Here is a 19,325-nt window from a genome sequence, read left to right as displayed (position 1 = left end):
CATGCAGCAGCTGAGAAGTACTTGAGATTTGTTTTATTGGGATTAAATTAAAAATCCATATAACTTTCAGACACCCGTTGATCTGAAAGAAAAATATTTTTACCAGAGTACCCCTTTAAAGTTTTGGTTCCCCAGGAAAAGGAAATTTAACAAGTGATGTTACCCAATGGTATTGTTGCCAGAGAGACCACTGTAAAGTCTCCCATCCATCACATACACTATGTAGGTACTGTAATCCCTCCAAATAATCTTTGTCCTCAGTTTTTTGCATGTTCTGCCTTGTTCATATCTCAGAAATGACTGCGTGGTGCCCATGTGTTGATGAGGCCTCCATGCCAAGTAACAGTGTGGAAGCAGATGGACCCATTATACCAGAGGGGTGGGGGGCAGTTTTATCGGATCCTTTACATCTGCCATGGATCCTGTGAAAACAGTAATTACATTGGGTTTAATTGGACCCTACATGATTATATGGGGAATGTCCTTGTCTATAACGAAGTGTAAGTGTGGAAAACAACAGTGATGCCAGGAGGCGGCATATAGAGCAGCAGATCCTTGTACATTCATGAACTAGACGATGAAGTTGGGTAGGGGCCATAACACCAGATGAGGTAGATATGTATTTAGATAATGCAGAGTGCGTATTGTATGCTGTGTCTAGCAAACATCTGATCTTTTAAATAAAATGTAGACATGCCTTGTACTAAAGTATGTGTAAAGCCACATATGAATGATTTTAAAGGGGTTGTTCACAATTTTTTTTTTTTTTTTAATGGACTGTTTTTAGCAAGTGCCAGAGATTTGGAATTTACTTATATTAAAAAAAAAATCTCAGGTCTTTCAGTACTTATCAGCTTCTGTATGTCCTGCAGGAAGTGGTGTATTCTTTCCAGTCTGACACAGTGCTCTCTGCTGCCACCTCTGTCCATGTCATGAACTGTCAAGAGCAGTAGCAAATCCCCATAGAAAACCTCTTCTGCTCTCCAGACTGAGAGAATACACCCCTTCCTGCAGGACTTAAAGCAGCTGATAAGTATGGGAAGAATTGAGATTTTTTTTTTTTTTTTAGTAGAAGTATATTACAAATCTCTGGCACTTTCTGGCACCAGTTGATTTGAAAGAAAAAAAATTGGGGGTTAACCACCCCTTTAATTCCACAGCAAAATCTACATGTTTTACTGATTATGCCATGACAGTAGGGGGAAAAGTGGCCATGTTTTTGTAGCGCTGGATAACCCCTTTAATAGAGGTAAATTACAAATATCTAGCACCAGTTTTTAGTAGACAATAGAAACACCCCTGTTGACAAGGGAGATGTTAACACCCAGTTGTAAATTTATTCATAGTTTCCCTAGAGTAATAAAATGGGAATGGCACAGTGTAGAATTTTCATAAAAAGATGCTCCAGAATACAGCAGTAGTCTTTATTCCACATATCATAATACAGGAGGGGCCGAGAGAGACACGTTTGTTAGGTGCTGTGCGCTCGGGCCAGAGGAAGCGGGAAGGATTGGCTGCAGCCCGAGTGCCCAGCTCCTTATGTACCGAGACCTCCTGTACCGTCATATCAGGAGTAAAGGCTACTACTGTATAAAGATGGGTGAGTGCCGCTGGTTATTTTTCTTACTCGTTGGCTTGTGCTTTAATTTGTACAGACGTTATTCTGTTTCCCGCACTGAGGATCCTAAATGTGTCATAACTAGAGATGAGCGAACCTCGAGCATGCTCGAGTCTATCTGAACCCAAGCATTCGGCATAACTGGGGCTGCTGAACTTGGATAAAGCCCTAAGGCTATGTGGGAAACATATCCATGTATTAATGTTTTCCAGACAGCTTAAGAGCTTTATCCAGCTTCAGCAGCCCCCCGCTATGCCGAATGCTTGGGTTCGGATAGACTCGAGCATGCTCGAGGTTCGCTCATCTCTAGTCATAACAAATAACTGAATTGTTGTTCAACCAATTGGAGCTGAATACCACCAGATCAATGCATTTTGCTTGGAAATTTGCTCCATTATTCTGAACTGAGGGACATACGATACGATAAAAGCGAGTGTGATTGCATTGCTCCTTACGGGTATGTTCACACTGAGTACAACAGGCATAATTTCGCAGCGGAACTTTCTGCCGCGGAATCCTGCTGGTCTTCGTGTCCTGTAGCCCGTCTATGGGAGAGCGCGCGCTCCTCCGCAACCGCTGCTTTAAGCAGTAAACGGCGGCTGTGGAGGATCGCACGCTCTCCCATTGAGAAATGACAGGCATAATTCTCCGCCATGGTTCATACTCAGTGTGAACATACCCTACAGGTCTAAAGGTATGTTCACACTACGGAACACGCACTGAAATTTCAAGCCGTGGTGGGCTTCACTTGAGGTTCTGCCGGTCCCATTGACTCAATGATCGCATAAAGCTCAATCCACCCTTTGGCTTGATGGTTGTCTCTATTACATGGGGCGATTATCAGCTGAATCTGCCTGATTCTATTGATTATCGCTCTGTGTAATTTGGCCCTAATGGTACTTTTACATGGAGCGATAATTCGCCCGATCGCACGATTAACGATTTTGAATGAACAATGTGTTTTTTTTATAACGATCAGCGTTTAGACGGAACGATACATCGTACGGAAAAATCGTTATGCGATCGTTTTGCAATTGCTTAAGCCCATCTCACACATAGGTGAAATCGGTGAAAGACTGTTTACACGGAACGATCTGCGAATTTTTTGCGAATGACCAACGATAATTTAAGAACATGTTGAAAGATCAAAATGAACGATTTCTCGCTCGTCGTTCGCTGCGTTTACAAGTACGATTATCGTTCGAATTCGATTGTTATCGTGCAAAAACGAACGATAAATCGTTCCGTGTAAAAGGACCATAAAACTGCGTCTCCTGAATACGATCTGTTCACCAGGCTGGATGCGTTAACTCCTCATTATGATTCTGGGAGCAACTCAAGTGTTTCAGTCTTCGCAGTACTGTACTACCGATAGAGACGCTTGCTGTGCTCCTGGTGTCATAATGATACATTGTGCTGGGAGGTTTGTTAATCTGGTCCATTGCACATATTCAGTGCAAGGACTGTAAGGGTAGTATTACACGGGCCAATGGGGGCCCGATAATAACTGTAAACGAGCACCCATCTGCTAGATCTGCGCTCGTGTACTGGGCCTATTACACGGTGCGGTAATCGTTTAACAAAGGCATGCAGCGTTACCAATGTCCTTGCAGCCCTTGCTTAAACTCTATATATTACCCATCCGCGGCGGTCCCGGCCAGTGATTGGCTAAGGGGGTGCAGCATGTGGGACCCGGTAAGAAGACCGCAAGAGGAGCCCTGCAGCGCCACTATTACACGTAGCGATGCGCGGTCAGATAGGGCCGATTTATCGTTCAGTTTAATAGGGCCCTTAGGGTCTTATTACTCCCCTCGCTGATCCCACTCGCTGTGTGTGCGTGTAATAGCGAGCGGGAAACGAGGAGGAACCGAACATTGAGCGGACAGGTCGGTGCGCACTTCTCTTCTTAATCATGTAATACGGCCCTTAGTTGCCCAAAATCCGAAGCTGCTGGACTTCAGGCGACTGTGCAGTCTTGGTCAGGACAACTCGTGTGTTTTAATACAACCCCAATCCGTTCTTTTAGCTTTGATGCAGGCTTGTAACTTTGCGATATTTGGCTGTACAGTCTGTTTCTCTATTATCCATGTAGCCCTATGGGCAGTTACCTGTTACTTCATTCAGGTTGCAGCATTACATGTAGAGCGTACACTGTGTATATATGCAGTATATAAGACCTCATCCACACAAGTTTTTTCTGCCTTTGAATCGCCGCCATGTGGTCCATAGACTTCATTCTCCTTTAAACGTGCACGGTCCATGACTGCGGCTCATATGTGAGCCCTGCATTACGGCCTTGTCCATAGTCGTGTGGAGGTGGTGTAACTCTTGTGTGTGGCCTTACACTATACGGGGGTTGTTTTCACAATGAGGTTGGGCTGTGCATTGGTTTTTATTGCTACATCTTTAGTGCGGAACAACAAAGGACAGGTGTCCGGCTGTCCCTACACTGACAGCTGTCCTGCCCCTATGGGTGCTGTGGCGTCTCTGACACTGTTATTGTTATTCGTTCTTGATATAACAGCTGTGTATCTGCTCTACACTGTTGGGAGATTGTAAATTCTCTGCTTTAAGAAACATTGTACATCTGTGTTTAGATAGTGCCATCCATGCACATGTTTCTGGTTATAATTGGAGTCATTGCCTAACAAAAGCCTTAAACAAGAAGACATTTTCTGATGAGACATTCCCTTTAAGTAATGTTTTTATGTTAAACATATTTTGTAAAGAATTTTGGTGACTTTTTTTTTTTCTAGTTTTTTTATTTTTCTATCAATATTATAAGATAATCCTGATATCTTGCAGTTTTCATTCTCACCACTGGGGCTAAAACTAAGCTGAGACTTCCTGTTCTATCTGTAGTGATAAGAGGAGGCTGCTGTAAAGTGATCTGTACAGCATTACAGCGTCATGTGACACCAGTAGATAGAGACAATAGCAGCTCCCTGCAGAATGATCTTTTTAAAGGTCACAGTGCACCCTTAGTGATGTTTTAGATTCATCCCTGTTGTCATGTATGTCCAGCTGTAAAGCATGTCACTAAATGCTGTAAAGAACAGCCCATGCAATGTAGCAACCTCCATAAAAAAATGTACAAAATGTGGAAAAAAATTAGTGTTTTTTTTTTTTTTTTTTTCTAGTTTCACAGCAAATTGTATGGAAAAATGAAGTCTGCCATTGCAAAGTACAATTAGTGGTGCAAAAAATAAGGGCTGATGTGGGTCTGTAAGTATAAAAATGCAAGTGCTGTAGCCTTTTAAACACAAGGAGGAAAAAAATCAAAAGTGCAAAAACAAAAATTAGCCTGGAAGGGGTTAAAGTGTCACTGTCGTTTTTACTTTTTTTTTTTTTTTTTGCAGTAATCAATAGTACAGGCGATTTTTAACCCCTTAAGGATGGGGCCCATTTTCGTCTTTGCATTTTCGTTTTCGTTTGCATTTTTCCACCTAGAAACCCACATGAGCCCTTATTTTTTGCGTCACTAATTGTACTTTGCAATGACAGGCTGAATTTTTGCATAAAGTACACTGCGAAACCAGAAAAAAATTCAAAGTGTGGTGAAATTGAAAAACAAAAAAATGCATTTCTTTTATTTGGGGGGACTGTGTTTTTACGCCATTCGCCCTGGGGTAAAACTGACTTGTTATATATGTTCCTCAAGTCGTTACGATTAAAACCTCAAGTCGTTACGATTAAAACGATGTATAACATGTATAACTTATATTGTATCTGATGGCCTGTAAAAAATTCAAACCATTGTTAACAAATATATGTTCCTTAAAATCGCTCTATCCCCAGGCTTATAGCGCTTTTATCCTTTGGTCTATGGGGCTGTGTCAGGTGTAATTTTTTGCACCATGATGTTTACTTTCTAACGATACCTTGATTGCGCATATACGACTTTTTGATCGCTTTTTATTAAATTTTTTCTGGATTTGATGCGACCAAAAATGCACAGTTTTGCACTTTGGGATTGTTTTGCGCTGACGCAGTTTACCATGCGAGATCAGGAATGTGATTATTCAATAGTTCGGGCGATTACGCACGCGGCAATACCAAACATGTTTATTTGTTTACTTTTATTTAAAACCTGGGAAATTTAAAACCTGGGAAAATGTTTTATTAGGGGAGGGGGCTTTTTACTATTAACACTTTTTTTTTTTTTTTTTTACACATCTACTAGAAGCCCCCCTAGGGGACTTCTAGTATATACACTTTGATCTCTCATTGAGATCTTTGCTGTATAGATATACAGCAAAGATCAATGAGATCGGCACTCGTTTGCTTTCGGCTGCTGCAGCCGAATACAAACGAGTGCCGAGCCGGAGACGGCGCCATCTTGGACGAGTCCCCGGCCGGCATCAGACAGGGAGATCGCTCCTCCGGGACAACGTCCCGGAGGAGCGATCTCCCCCACTAGACACCAGGGAACGGTTGCCTCCGGTAATTGGAGGTAGCTGTCAACTTTGGCAGCTAATAGCGGCGGTCCCGGGCTACACGCGGCACCCGGGACCACAGCGCTTAAAAGCGGTGTCGCCACGCGGCCCCGCTTTGAAGTGCTATTGAGGACATATTGCGTACGGGTACGTCATATGTCCTTAAGAGGTTAAGAAACTTTGTATTTGGGTTTATTAGCCAAAAAATGCATTTTTATCATGAAAAAGCAGTTTGATGCTTTACCCACTGTCTTCATGGTTTTCTATGGAGAGGGGAGGGGTGGAGGGAGATGAGGCACCAAAACAGGACAACAAAGAGTTAATTTACAGCTACATCACCGGGCTATCTCCTCCTGAAGTCAGCACTGACCTATCTGACCTCTGAATACCAGCTTTCACACAGCTCCCACTGTGTAATCCTTTAGTCACCAGCAGAGAGAAGAGAACAATCTCCCTCCTCCCCCTTCCCCTCTCCATAGGTCACACAGGGCTTGATTGATGTAACAGAGTCAAGATTTCCTGATAATGAGCAGTGAATGAGAGAGAGGAGGGGGCCTGGGGAAAGTCTTTTTGAATGCAGATAATGGCATATTTGCCTAATAATCTCAATTACAAAGTTTCTTAAAATCGCCTGTAAAATTGATTTCTGTAAAAAAAAACAAAAACAAAAAAAAACTGACTCTTGGTCCATTCCTAGTTTATTTTGGGTGAAAATGTGTACCAAAGAGCTGCCATTTAACCCCTAAGTGCGCTGGGTATACAGAGCAATATATTAGAAATTGTTCATGATTATATCCCATTGGGTTACCTGTTTGATGTAGGCCAGACATGAGGAACCTTCAGTCCTCTAACTGATGCTAAACTACAATTTCCATCTTGCTTTGGCTGTCCAGGCATAATGGGAATTGTAGTTTTGCAACAGCTGGAGGGCCGCAGGTTCCCCACTCCGGATGTAGGTGGTGTATTTGGCCATATAACTGCACAGGTGCGATGGCAAGGAATACCTGTGTCTTTCTATGACCTTTCTCCAAGATCACTTTAAAATAAGTGGAATCCCTGCAGAATATTACTGAGGGTAAGCTTTGGATCGCCCACTGTGAATATTTGCAGTTTATTAAATGGATGTATTGGCACTGGTCTAAAGCCTGTGTACAACTTGGAGATAGTCGGGCGTCCATAACATCTTGCAGTCTGGCCCCTGCAGGGATGGTTCATAGCTGTAGAAGATGTATTCCGGGTTTTACCTTCCCACAGTAATGGCTAATAAAACATTTCTTAATGATTTTAGTTTTACACAGAATAAAAAGCAACAAACAGTATTGCAAATAACACATACAACAATGAACTGGAATTGATCCCAGGGAACTGGTAATAAAGGATAACGTACATGGAGCCATTCAGGCCACATAGGCAGATTGTGTTGACTCGCTGCTTGGTGATGACAGCTGGACGTGGTTTCTATGTAGGTCTATGGGGGAAAAAACACAATCTGTGTACTCAATAAGTGTAGTTTTTATTTATTATAATTATTGGTATTATAAGTTATTTATCCATTCTATCTGTGTAATACGATTGGTTTAAAGGGAATGTGTCATCAGAGAATGACTATTGTTTTTATGTTAAACATATATTTTAAGAATTTTTGTTGATATATTTTATTTTATTTATTATTTTTTTTCCTCATCTATATTCTACAATAATCCTGAGAGCTTGCAGTTTTTATTCTCACCACCGGGGCAAAACTAACTGAGACTTCCGGTTCTGTCTGTAATGATAAGAGGAGGCTGCTGTAAAGTGATCTGTACAGCCTTGCAGCGTCATGTGACACCAGTAGATAGAGGAGACAATAGCAGCTCCCTGTGGAATGACCTTTTCACAGGTCACAGAGCGCTCAGTTATGTTACACATTCATCCCAAGGAAGCAGACTCTATGGCTATTGTTGTCTATGTCAATGAGTCTTGCTGTAAAGCATGTCACTAAATGCTGTTAAGAACAGCCCAGACAATATGGCTGTCCCCATAACAATGTGCAAAAAGGGAAATTAAGAAAAATATTAGTCAAAACATAGTAACAGATTAGAATAAAAATACAAGTTTTAGTATCTGACTCTAACCAGAAAAAAAAATAGGTGACACATTCCCTTTAACTCACGCTGGACACGTCATTTTCTCTTAAACACCTTCTTTTAAATGTGCACCTTTTTATTCCAGTCTCAATTGTGCAAAAAGAAATTATATAATTTATGCACGATGTATAATGAACTTGTGCCATTTGTTTAATTGCAGTGTGGTTTGTGCGCTGCCTACTGATTTGGGATTGAGCAGAGATTGGTCGACATTGTGTAAAAACACGCTACGTTTAGGCCACACCCATCTCATATAAGACCACACCTCCATGTTGTACAAAGTCCTAAAGTATAACACAAAATTATCTTTTTATTATAGTTTAAAGAGGTTGTCCAGGCAAAATCTTCAAAGTAAGCCGGGAGAACGCTGTTCTTGGCTCTCTCCAAGTGCTCCATAGGAATGAGTAGACCCGCAGGTCACATGCCATACCCACGGCTGTAGTCATATCACAGAAGCCAAGGGCCAATATAGAGTTGGGGGGTGGGGGGAGACCCACCACAATCCCTTAGGGTCCTGTGATGGTACGTTTACACGGAACGATTATCGCTTGAATTTTTGCAATAACGATCGCATTTGAGTGATAACTGAGTCGTGTAAACAGCGAATGATCAAGCGACGAGCGAGAAATGGTTCTTTCTGATCTTTCAACGTGTTTTTAAATGGTCGTTCGCTAAAAATTCGCAGGTAGCTTCATATAAACAGTCTTTCACCAATTTACCCTACGTGTGAGATGGGCTTAAGCGATCTTAAAACGATCACAATAACGATTTTTCCAAACTATATATCGTTCCGTCTAAATACTGATCATTATAAAAAAACACATTGTTGCTTCGAAATCGTTAATCGTTCGATTGGGCGAATTATCGCTATGTGTAAACACAGCATTAGACAAAGCAATTTTTAACGAGAAACAATTGCAAACAAGATTGTTTTATAGTTACCCTGAAATAGTTCACCTTATTACACAGAACGATAGTCCTTAGTTACATTAACAAAAGAAGGAACAATTTGGAATTGGGCTGCGTTTACACAGAGCGATAATTCACCCAATTGAACGATTAACAATTTCAACATAACAGTGTGGTTTTTTTTTTTAATAACGGTCAGCATTTAGTAGACGGAACGATATATCGTTTGAAAAAGTTGTTATTGCGATTGTTTTTAAGATCGCTTAAGCCCATCTCACACACGGTGAATCGGTGAAAGACTGTTTACACGAAGTGATCTGCAAATTTTCAGTGAACGAACGCCGACGATTTAAGAACTTGTTGAAAGATCACGATGACCGATTTTATCGTTCTTCGCTTGATCGTTCGCTGTGTTTACACGAGCCAATTATCGCTCAAATGCGATCGTTATAGCCAAAATTGAGCAATAATCGTTCCGTGTAAATGCACCATTACACTGAAGGATTAGTGAACGATTAGCAATGATTTTAGGGTCAGATCTAAATCACTGATCAACGACACACGAACGATTTTTCGGTCGTTGCCTGCAAATACACAGGATTGTTCCGTGTAATAGGGCCCTTATTTTTCCGCTATCCTGTGCATAGGGGGAAAGTAGATTTTGCCTGGGCAACCTCTTGTACCAAATTTGTAATAAAAGCCTTGGTCGATTACACCATACACTCACCTCGCGTTTAGTACATACACAGTAGTTTTTTAGGGGGGGGGGTTACCATCGTGCACTCAGAGCATTAGATGGGCCCCTTTTAATGCTCCGAATATCTTAGATTGGTGGTTAAAATCCAACATTTTTATTTTTGTAATGGAAAACATGTGTGAACGGCTACTTATAAACCTCCTCAATATATACGACTGTTCATCAACAAATACCTAATGTGAATGACCAGCATTAGAGTACGGCTGGCTTTAGAGGTCTGTCAATATGAACTCCTGTCAACAATAAAACTAAATAAAAAAAATAAAAATAACACTGCATTTAGAACAAAGTAACAGTGGTCGTTGCCTATTGACCACTGGGCTACATCTGGCCCTTTTGTAAAGTAATGCTGTTATTCTGGGTTCATTGGTCCATGCATAGACTACCAGTGGTTTGGGGGAGGGATTGTCTTAAAGTGTCACTGTTGGTTTTTTTTACAGAAATTAATAGTACAGGCGACTTTAAGAAACTTTGTAGTTGGGTTTATTAGGCAAATATGCCATTGTCTGCATTCAAAAAGACTTTCCCCAGGTCCCCCCTCCCTCCTCCTCTCTCTGTCACTGCTCATAGGAAATCAGGTAGAGCCCTGTGTAATCTATGGAGAGGGGAGGGAGAAGGAGGGAGATTAGTCGCCAGCAGAGAACAAAGAATTACACAGCGGGACTTGTGAAAGCTGCTATTCAGAGGTCAGATAAGTCAGTGCTGACATCAGAGAAGATAGCCGGTGATTGCTGTAGCTGTAGCTAGCTGTAGCGGTAGCTGTAAATTAACTCTTGTTTTCCTGTTTTGGTGCCTCATCTCCCTCCACCCCTCCCCCCTCCATAGAGAACAATGAAGACGGGGGGAGAGCTTCAAACTGCTTTTTCATGATAAAAATGCATTTTTCCACTAATAAACTTTAGCTTTGGCTGTCCAGGCATGATGGGAGTTATAATTTAGCAACAGCCGGAGAGCCAAGGTTCCCTGGCCCTGTTCTAGAGTCTCGTTCACTGTGTGTGGCCCACAGTGACATCTTAGGAGTTATAACGTCCAGCAGGTGGAAGCGTAACTCTGCACGGCTGTCGTACCTTCGTGTATATTTCACGTCTGTGTTCAGTCACTACCAAGCTAATGGTTTCGGCAGGTAGCGTCCAATAAGCTGCCACTTTAAAGGCAAAATTCTAGCATCCTTGACGGCAATAACCACGCTGTCTTCCTGTGTGCTTGTCTGCGATGTAGGTTTGTTCAGCTGTGCTTCCAGATCCCTGCCGCCACATCCACCCTTACCAGCAGGAATCCCTATACTTATGTCTTCTTTTATTGTGTTTGCATATTCCCAGTGTGGAATGTATTCAGGAGGTTTATGTTATTGGGAGTGTCTGCTGCTTTGACTCTGCAGACATCTGTTAATGTCCCAAGGGACCGTAATAGGGTGTGCATGTCACAGGGATGCCTGCTGTATGTTTACTCGGACGTTAAAGGTCATTGCTCGGAGAGCATCCGAATCATCTCCACTTAATACGACAATTGGTTTTGTTGATAGCCTTAATTCCCATATATTCTTCACTCTAGGTTTTTTGAAAGATCTGTGTCAATATATATATATATATGGTTATTTGTATAGTGCCAAGAGATTCTGCAGCTATTATAGTGTGTATATGTGTATTTAAAGGGCACCTGTCGCCAAAAACTAATTAAAAAGCGGATGAAAAAAAAAGTATGCATTTGTGTGCCTCCGTTTTGATGTGTTTTTCCACTGTTTTTGTGTACGTTAAAAATAACGGATCCTTTTTTTTTTTTTATAATGGAAGTCGAAGGAAAAAATGGATCAAAACGTATGCACACAAAGGCATCGTTTTTTTCGTGTTTTTTTTTAAAAAAAACAGATGAGAAAAACTGATTGTAAAAACGTAATGTGGAACCGGCTTTATATGGCGACCAGCGACTGATTTACAACAGTGTGTAAACATAGCCTTTCTGTGTTTTCAAGCCACTCCTGGTTTTTGTTAAAAAATACTGCGCAAGAATTTTGTGTGTGAACATAGCCTAAAGAGGCAACTCTCCAATTTATTGGGAATACAAGTATTTGCATGGTTCCTAGTGAAATCAGAGTTCAGGAACATGTTTTGTTTTGTTTTCTTTCCACATCACTGCATTGAACCGTGAAAACGTGCAAATAAATTGAGCAGTGTGTGTTACCGTTCTCTTTTTATTCTGATTTCTCTATGTTTTCTTGTAGGGTGGTGAAAGAAGAAATTTCTGATGACAATGCAAAGCTGCCCTGTTTCAATGGAAGAGTTGTATGCTGGGTAAGTGATTTTGTAGCTTAAGGCCCAGTTCACACTGAGCAAAAACGGCGGAATTCTGCTGCAGAATTCTGTCATGCTCAGTGTCCTGCAGTGAGTGAATGGAAGGGCGCGTCCACTCCCTCCGCTCAAAGAATTGACATGCGGAGAGTGGAGAGAGCAGACGCACGCACGACCTCCGATTTATTCACTGCAGGACACTGAGCACGGCAGGATTCCGCCGCGGAATATCTTTTAACCCCCAAGGGTCCAGGTCAAGCCTTTTTAATTCAAAAGAGTCGGGGAGGAGGTGGCTGAACATTACAACATGCTCCAGCACTGGGGTCCACTGTCCTCCACTCCAGTTCCCGATCCCCCAGCCGCTTCCTGGTCTGAGCACAGACCCAGTGGACCTGACCCACGTGTCAGGCCAACTCAGCCAGTCAGCAGACAGAGATATGGGAACTGGTGCAACCTTGGCAATTGTGGTACTGGACATAGCTGGCCTATGCTGTGCTGTCTATCTAAAATATGAAGCTTGGAGCCAGCACTTCGGTACTGCAGTAGAGTTTCTTCACACCAGTGTGCAGGCGGCAGAAAAGGCTACAGATAGATGAAACATTGCACACTGGTGTGAATAAAGCCTACTGGATTATTGAAGGGCTGTCTCCAAGTTTAATCTATTGGGTTGTACTACAAACCTCGGTCTGGTGCCATCTATTTCTAGCTGTCAAGTGAATCGTAGTTTGGATCTATCCAGATTTGCTTGATGTTTGAAGAAGTGGGACGTGATGTAAGAACATAGAAGATTGTTAGAAGAAAAAGACCCCTGGTCCCTCTAGTCTGCCCATAAATGATTTCCTTTTATTTTTATCATGGAATCCTCTGCTCCATCCCTCTGTCTTTCCCTTACTTGGCTGTCTTCTTCCTATCTACATATTTGTACTGTGAGTCATAGCGTGCACCAGGTCTTTCTGCTTTCAGAGAGAATGGTTGACCACAGGCTTCATCTTTTTCAGTCTACAGGTCATATGAGGTAATGGGAGTGTTAGAATTTAACCTGTAGTTGTCATATACACTTGACCATAATGGGTTAAAGGGGAACTACCAGCAGGTTAGACAAATCTAAGCTGCTATGTCCCTATTGCACAGGAGACGCAGAGGAGGAAGCTACGTCTCTTATCTTCATCATCGGCGCCGTTCAGGTACAGTTAGTACCTGGTGAGACCAATTGGAGCACTGGGGTACCCTTTAGGAGCGCAGGCAGTGCTCCTTCCTGTCTCACAGGGCCGCGGAGCTTTCGACTAATTGCGCTGGAACATCGCCAAGGAGGAAGGTAAGAGACATGGCTTCCTCCTCTGCATCTCCTGTGCAGTAGGGAGATATCAGCTTCTTCTAATCGCGGATAGCTGACTAGGTACATTGCTATGGGCTTTTTACATTAGGCTAGGTTCACACTGCGTTTTTGGAATCCGTTTAACCTACACATTTTTTGGAAAAACTGATGCAAAAAATGGATTTAATTGCGTGTCATGCATCATGCGTTTTTTTATGTACAGAAACGTAGTGTGAACACTACTTTTCGTTACGTAAAAAACGCATCGTTTTTGTTTTGTTTTTTTTATAATGGAAGTCAATGGAAAATGGATCCAAATGACACAAAATTGCATTTGTTTTTTTTTTCATTAAATGTATACGTTAACGGAGATGTCCAGCGAAATTTTTATTAAAGTATGGTATTGCCCCCCAAAAGTTATACAAATCCCCAATATACACTTATTACGGGAAATGCTTATAAAGTGCTTTTTTTACCTGCACTTACAACTGCATCAAGTCTTCACTTCCTGGATAACATGGTGATGTCACTTCCTGGATAAAATGGGGATGTCACGCCCCGACTCCCAGAGCTGTGCGGGCTGTAGGTGCTGGAAAGGATGATCGCAGAGGGACACGGGGCACTGGAGGGACACTGAGCATCCCTCTGCCATCATTCTCTCCAGCAGCCGCACAGCTCTGGGAGTCGGCTAGTGAACATCACCATGTTTATCCAGGAAGTGACATCACCATGTTTATCCAGGAAGTGACATCACCATGTTTATCCAGGAAGTGACATCACCATGTTTATCCAGGAAGTGACATCACCATGTTTATCCAGGAAGTGACATCACCATGTTTATCCAGGAAGTGACATCACCATGTTTATCCAGGAAGTGAAGCCTTGATGCAGTAGTAAGTGCAGGGAAAAAAAGCACTTTATAAGCATTTCCGGTAATAAGTGTATATTGGTGATTTGTATAACTTTTTGGGGCAATACAATAATTCAATAAAAAATTTCGCCGGACTTTTCCTTTAAACGGATTGTAAAAACTTAGTGTGAACCCAGCCTTACAGACTGATGCCGGTGGCATGGTCCTTTTTTTGAACCGCAGCCCGTTCCCTGCTCTTGGCGCTGGTCTATTCCCGAGCACCAACCCCGGCACAAAGCACTAGTATGCAAGGTGACGTAATATCTTTATGTGAATGTTCCCATGTTATAAAGGAGGGCAAATGACAGTCTCCCCCCCCCAATGTTAACAATGAAGCAGTGAGTGATCTTTAGTCAGAGCTGACGTTGTACTTTTTTTTTTTTTTTTTTTTTTTAACCACATGGTGGCAGTATACCCTGTTAAGTAAGAATTGCAGTGATGATTCCAAACGTGTGTGGTCATGGTTAACATTTTTTCCTATGTACAGCTTGTCTCCGCAGATGGTTCACAGTCCGATGCAGGCTCTGTGTGTGCTGACAGTCATTCTGATCTGCCTCCACCAATTGAGCGGACAGGAGGCATCGGAGACTCCCGGCCACCATCTTTTCAGTGAGTATTTCCTTTGCCTTGATTTGCTAAGCCATTGGTGCAGACAGCCTTACAGTCTTGTATGTTCCATACACAGTTATCCAGTGGACAGTAAAATATTTTATCAAAGCTTTACCACATTTCCTCTGTAATTGTATATTGGAAATTGCCCCATTATGACCTAAAAATTAAAGGGGAACTATCAGCAGGTTAGACAAATCTTTAACAGCAATTTGAAACATAAAAACCTGTTATGTACATGGAGTGGAACTGATGCTGCTTCCAACGAGGATCCTCTTACCTTTATCCCTTGTGCTGCTTGGTTTGGAGTATTTTTAATAAAATCAAATATGCAAGTTATCTTGTTCTCTGGCCCCTTAGTGCACCACACTGCCCGCCTGCTGGTTCGTTCTTTGCCTCCCACTTATGTAGAAATAGTTTTGACTTCTTCCCTCTCGGCCCAGATTTTGCACTTGCTCAGTAACTCTAGCCCTGCTGTACGCACTCTGTTACCATGTAAGATCTGGGCCTGAGGAGGGAGACCTCACTACTAATGCATAAGTAGGCGGCAATGAACGAGCCAGTCAGCAGGAGGGGCAGTCCACTGAGGGGTCTGGGCAACGCCTCCAGTGCGCCAAAGGAGCCAATTGTCATATTTCATTTTCCTAAGAATACTCCATAACGGTGCAGCGGATCAAACTCAAGAGGTTTATTGCTGGAATTGGCATCTCTTCCCCTACAGGTTTATAACAGCAGATTCATATGGGAAATACAGATTACCATGACCACTTAATGGGGTTGCCTGGTTTAGCAAACTTAGGCTATGGTCCCACACAGTATTTTTGCTCAGTATTTCGGTCAGTATTTTGCAACCAAAAACAGGAGTGGATTGAAAACACAGGCTATGTTCACAAACTGTTAAAATTTAGTGGATGGCCGTCAAATAATGACCAACAAGGGCCTTTGTTTTAAAATAACGGCAATTATTTGTCATTAAATGGCAGCCATCCAATAAATTACAACAGTGTGTGACCATAGCCTTTCTGTATTTTCTATCCACTTCTGGTTTTGGTTGAAAAATACTGTGTAAAAATAGTGTGTGAACATAGCCTTAAGGGTCAGTTCACACGTACAGACACACAGCGTAAATCTCGCTGCGAGTCTGTCAGGTCCTGGCAGTTCACTGTCACTACATACTTGCAGCTGTCTGAACGATCACTGCGTGTATGTAATTCTGCCGGCCCCTTAACCCCTTCTGCTGCCGCCCGGCTCCTGCTCTGTATACATTACCTCTCCTCACTGCACGGGGTCCCGGCGTACTGCTCTCCCGCGCGGCCAATCAGAATTACATACACGCAGCGGTCGTTGAGACAGCTGCGAGTATGCAGTAACTGTGAACTGCCAGGACCTGACAGACTGGCAGCGAGATTTACGCTGCTAGTCTGTACGTGTGGACAGACCCTAAAAGGGTATTCTCATCTAGGACGTTTTTTTGTAGGAATGACCCTTTTATTTTAACCTTGTTTAGGTTTTTTGTTTTGTTTTTGTTAGTAAAGGTGTTTACTTTCACCTCCAGAAAATTAGGTAGAATTTAGAGAACTGTTACATAAAGTAGCTCTTTCTCTGGTTGACCTGTCCTATTCATAAATTTAAAAAAAAAGCCATTTTCTTGAGGGGGTGGGATGGTTACGTTCAGGAGGCAGCACTGTGTACTTAATGTATCTTACCGAGTGGTCAGAGGCGAGGGAGAAGCCTTGATATTTATACCCTTTTCTCTTGTTACCCTATGATGTCCCCCTGGATAGGACCACCTCCTTCTCCGATTGGACAGGAAACAGGACCACTGAACCATAAAAGAAGCAAAATACCCCACCAGCACCAATTACTGTTTCCTGTCCCATTGGAGCTGGACTATGGAATAAACTCCTCTGGACCTAAGAAGAATGGGGTTGGGGATCACCAGTGCAGGATTACTCACCGGGAGGCTTAAGTCTTGCTGAGTTGTGCGTCCAGTCTAGTCCCTGCCCCGGCACCTCCTGTATGGTTCCCGCCTGCTCCGGTGGAGTCCTCCTCTCCCCCCGGCTGGAGGGTGCGCTCTCGCGGAGGGAGGGGGGGGGGGCAGGAGCTTGTGGCCAGGGATTCCCTTAGCGGCGTGACTTCCTGCAGGCCGTGCTTACAGTGCCCGGGCTGCGGCCTGTCAGAGGCGGAAGACGTCCAGGCAGTGGGAGGGTCCGTGTCATCACTATGGTGGGATAAGAGGGGATCTCCCCACTAGTTGGTTTCCTGAATTTTTTTTTTTTACAGCCTATGCTTTTTTTTTTTCTATTCATCTGATTTTTAGCAGGAAGAGTTGTGGACTCTGTTTTGCTTTTTTACAGTCCAAACACTCGAGGCAGCCAAGAAAACTTGGATAATGACACAGAGACCGATTCTGTCGTATCAGCACAACGAGAGAGACCAAGGAGAAAGGAGACGTCAGAACATGGTAATTGCTCATGTGTTCGGCTTTTCTTTTAATACAAAACGTTTTGTTGTACTGTATGCTGTTGTAGAAGATTACAAAGACCAAATGGTACACTGTAGAGAATGGAATTGTATGAAAATTTGCTCACATGTTAAGGTTGAATAATGTGCAGCATTAAGTTTCAGATACCAGGAGGTCTTCAGCTTTACTGGTTTGTCCTTCCATAAAATGCAGGCACCAGGAGAACAAATAAGGGGGGGAGAGTTTAAAAGGGTTATTCATCAAATTTTTTTTCTTTTATATAAACTGGTGGTAGAAAGTGCCAGAGGTTTGTTATTTACTACTTTTAAAAACTTTTTTTTTCCGGTGTTCCGGTACTTATCAGTTGCTGTATGTCCTGCAGGAAGTGGTAAATTCTTTCCAGTCTGACACAGTGCTTTCTGCTGCCACATCTGTCCATATCAGGAACGTTCCAGAGTAGTAGTTCCTGCAAGACATACAGCAGCTAAGTACCAGGAGATTTTTTAATAGAAGTAAATTACAAAACTCTGGCACTTTCCAGCACTAGTTTTTTTTTTTTTTGCAGAGCTACTCCTTTAAATAGGCACTACCATTGGGGGAAAAAAAACTTGTATGTCAGAGACGTGTGAAAATTTTCAATCGGTCGGGTTTGAGTGTTCAGACTCTTGACTGATCAGGAGAACTAGCAAGGAGAAGTCTGTGTGCCTTGCATTCACTCCCAGATCCGTGTCATGTGACCTAGTTGGACTTTCAGTGAAAGTCTATGGGGTCCGGCTAGGTCTCTAGACACAGAGTGAGGAGAAAAGTGTGGGCCAGCACAGTAGTCTCCCTGCTTGTTCTAGTGATTGGTCAGTGTGCTACTGAAAACTCGGACCTTGACGATTAAAAACTTTTGTCAGTCAGGTCTTTGACATGTCAAATTTTTTTTTTTATAATGACAGCTACTATTTTCATATTCAAATCCAAATTCTATTCTCAGAATAAACAAAGGGAAGGGTCAATGTCGGTCGCAATCATGCACAATAATAAACCATAAATATTCAGTGTCACAGTTCGTAAATAGTACAAGAATATGGTTTTGCTATCAAAAAGGGTGAAAAAAGTATACAAATGTAAGACCTCAAGGTCATCAGCTGTCTGACATTATCCATAATGGTAGCATGGTCAAACTGGGACCTAACAGAACAAATATGGAACAAACTAGAACAATCAGAGCAGGTTCTCACTCCCAGGTATAGTCGGGAGGTAATGACAGGTACTCTTAGGTGGGCACTACCACCAAAAGAGAAAAACTAAACTTTTTATACAAGGCACTAGAGATGCTCAGCATTTGATTAATGGAGGTTGAAGAAGTTAGATGCAGACCTAAGGGTCCTATTCCACGGAGCGATAATTGGCTGAATCGGCCCCATTCGGCCGATTATCGCTCCCTGGAATAGAGACAATGATCAAAGCCTGATCGTTTATTTAGGTTCAAACCTAAAATCATCGGGCAACGACCGTGCTTCGCTGCGTGGAATAGCGATGCGTGGCGGGCGACCGACAATTTCACAAGCACCATGCTTTACCTAACCATGCTGCAGCACTTCCCCTGCGGTCCTTCTTCCTCCCGTTCCCGCAAACAGCAGCTTCGGTGCGGCCTGTGTTAGCTGAAGCGGTCTTTCAGCTCAGACAGACCGCACCGAAGCTCTGCTGCGTGCGGGACCAGGAGGAAGACGAGCGCAGGAGAAGACCTGCAACATTTTAGGTAAAGTATTGTGTTCAAACAAGGGCTGCAAGGATATCAGTAACTATGTCCCTGCAGCCCGCGCTAAACGATTATCGGGCCATGTAATAGGCCCAATAAATGGAATGTAAGATGGAATATGGGATTATATTGCACCAACTATAAACTGT

The 19,325-nt window shown here is 42.7% G+C and overlaps 1 protein-coding gene across 3 annotated transcripts in view; it reads left to right on the top strand.

Moving 5' to 3' along the window:
- The window catches only part of DVL3 (dishevelled segment polarity protein 3), a 69,318-nt gene that overhangs the window by 16,753 nt on the left and 33,240 nt on the right, over positions 1-19,325 (top strand). For all 3 annotated transcript variants that reach the window (XM_069974566.1, XM_069974565.1, XM_069974567.1), the window contains exons 2-4: positions 12,065-12,134; positions 14,844-14,965; positions 17,323-17,429. In XM_069974566.1, the coding sequence (XP_069830667.1) occupies positions 12,065-12,134; positions 14,844-14,965; positions 17,323-17,429 (299 nt within the window). The remainder of the gene's footprint in view (positions 1-12,064; positions 12,135-14,843; positions 14,966-17,322; positions 17,430-19,325) is intronic.

This window comes from Dendropsophus ebraccatus, chromosome 6 (genome assembly GCF_027789765.1).
Source record: "Dendropsophus ebraccatus isolate aDenEbr1 chromosome 6, aDenEbr1.pat, whole genome shotgun sequence".
Taxonomy (NCBI): domain Eukaryota; kingdom Metazoa; phylum Chordata; class Amphibia; order Anura; family Hylidae; genus Dendropsophus; species Dendropsophus ebraccatus.
The sequence above is the reverse complement of the archived record's forward strand: the minus strand, read 5'-3'. Positions and strand labels throughout refer to the sequence as shown.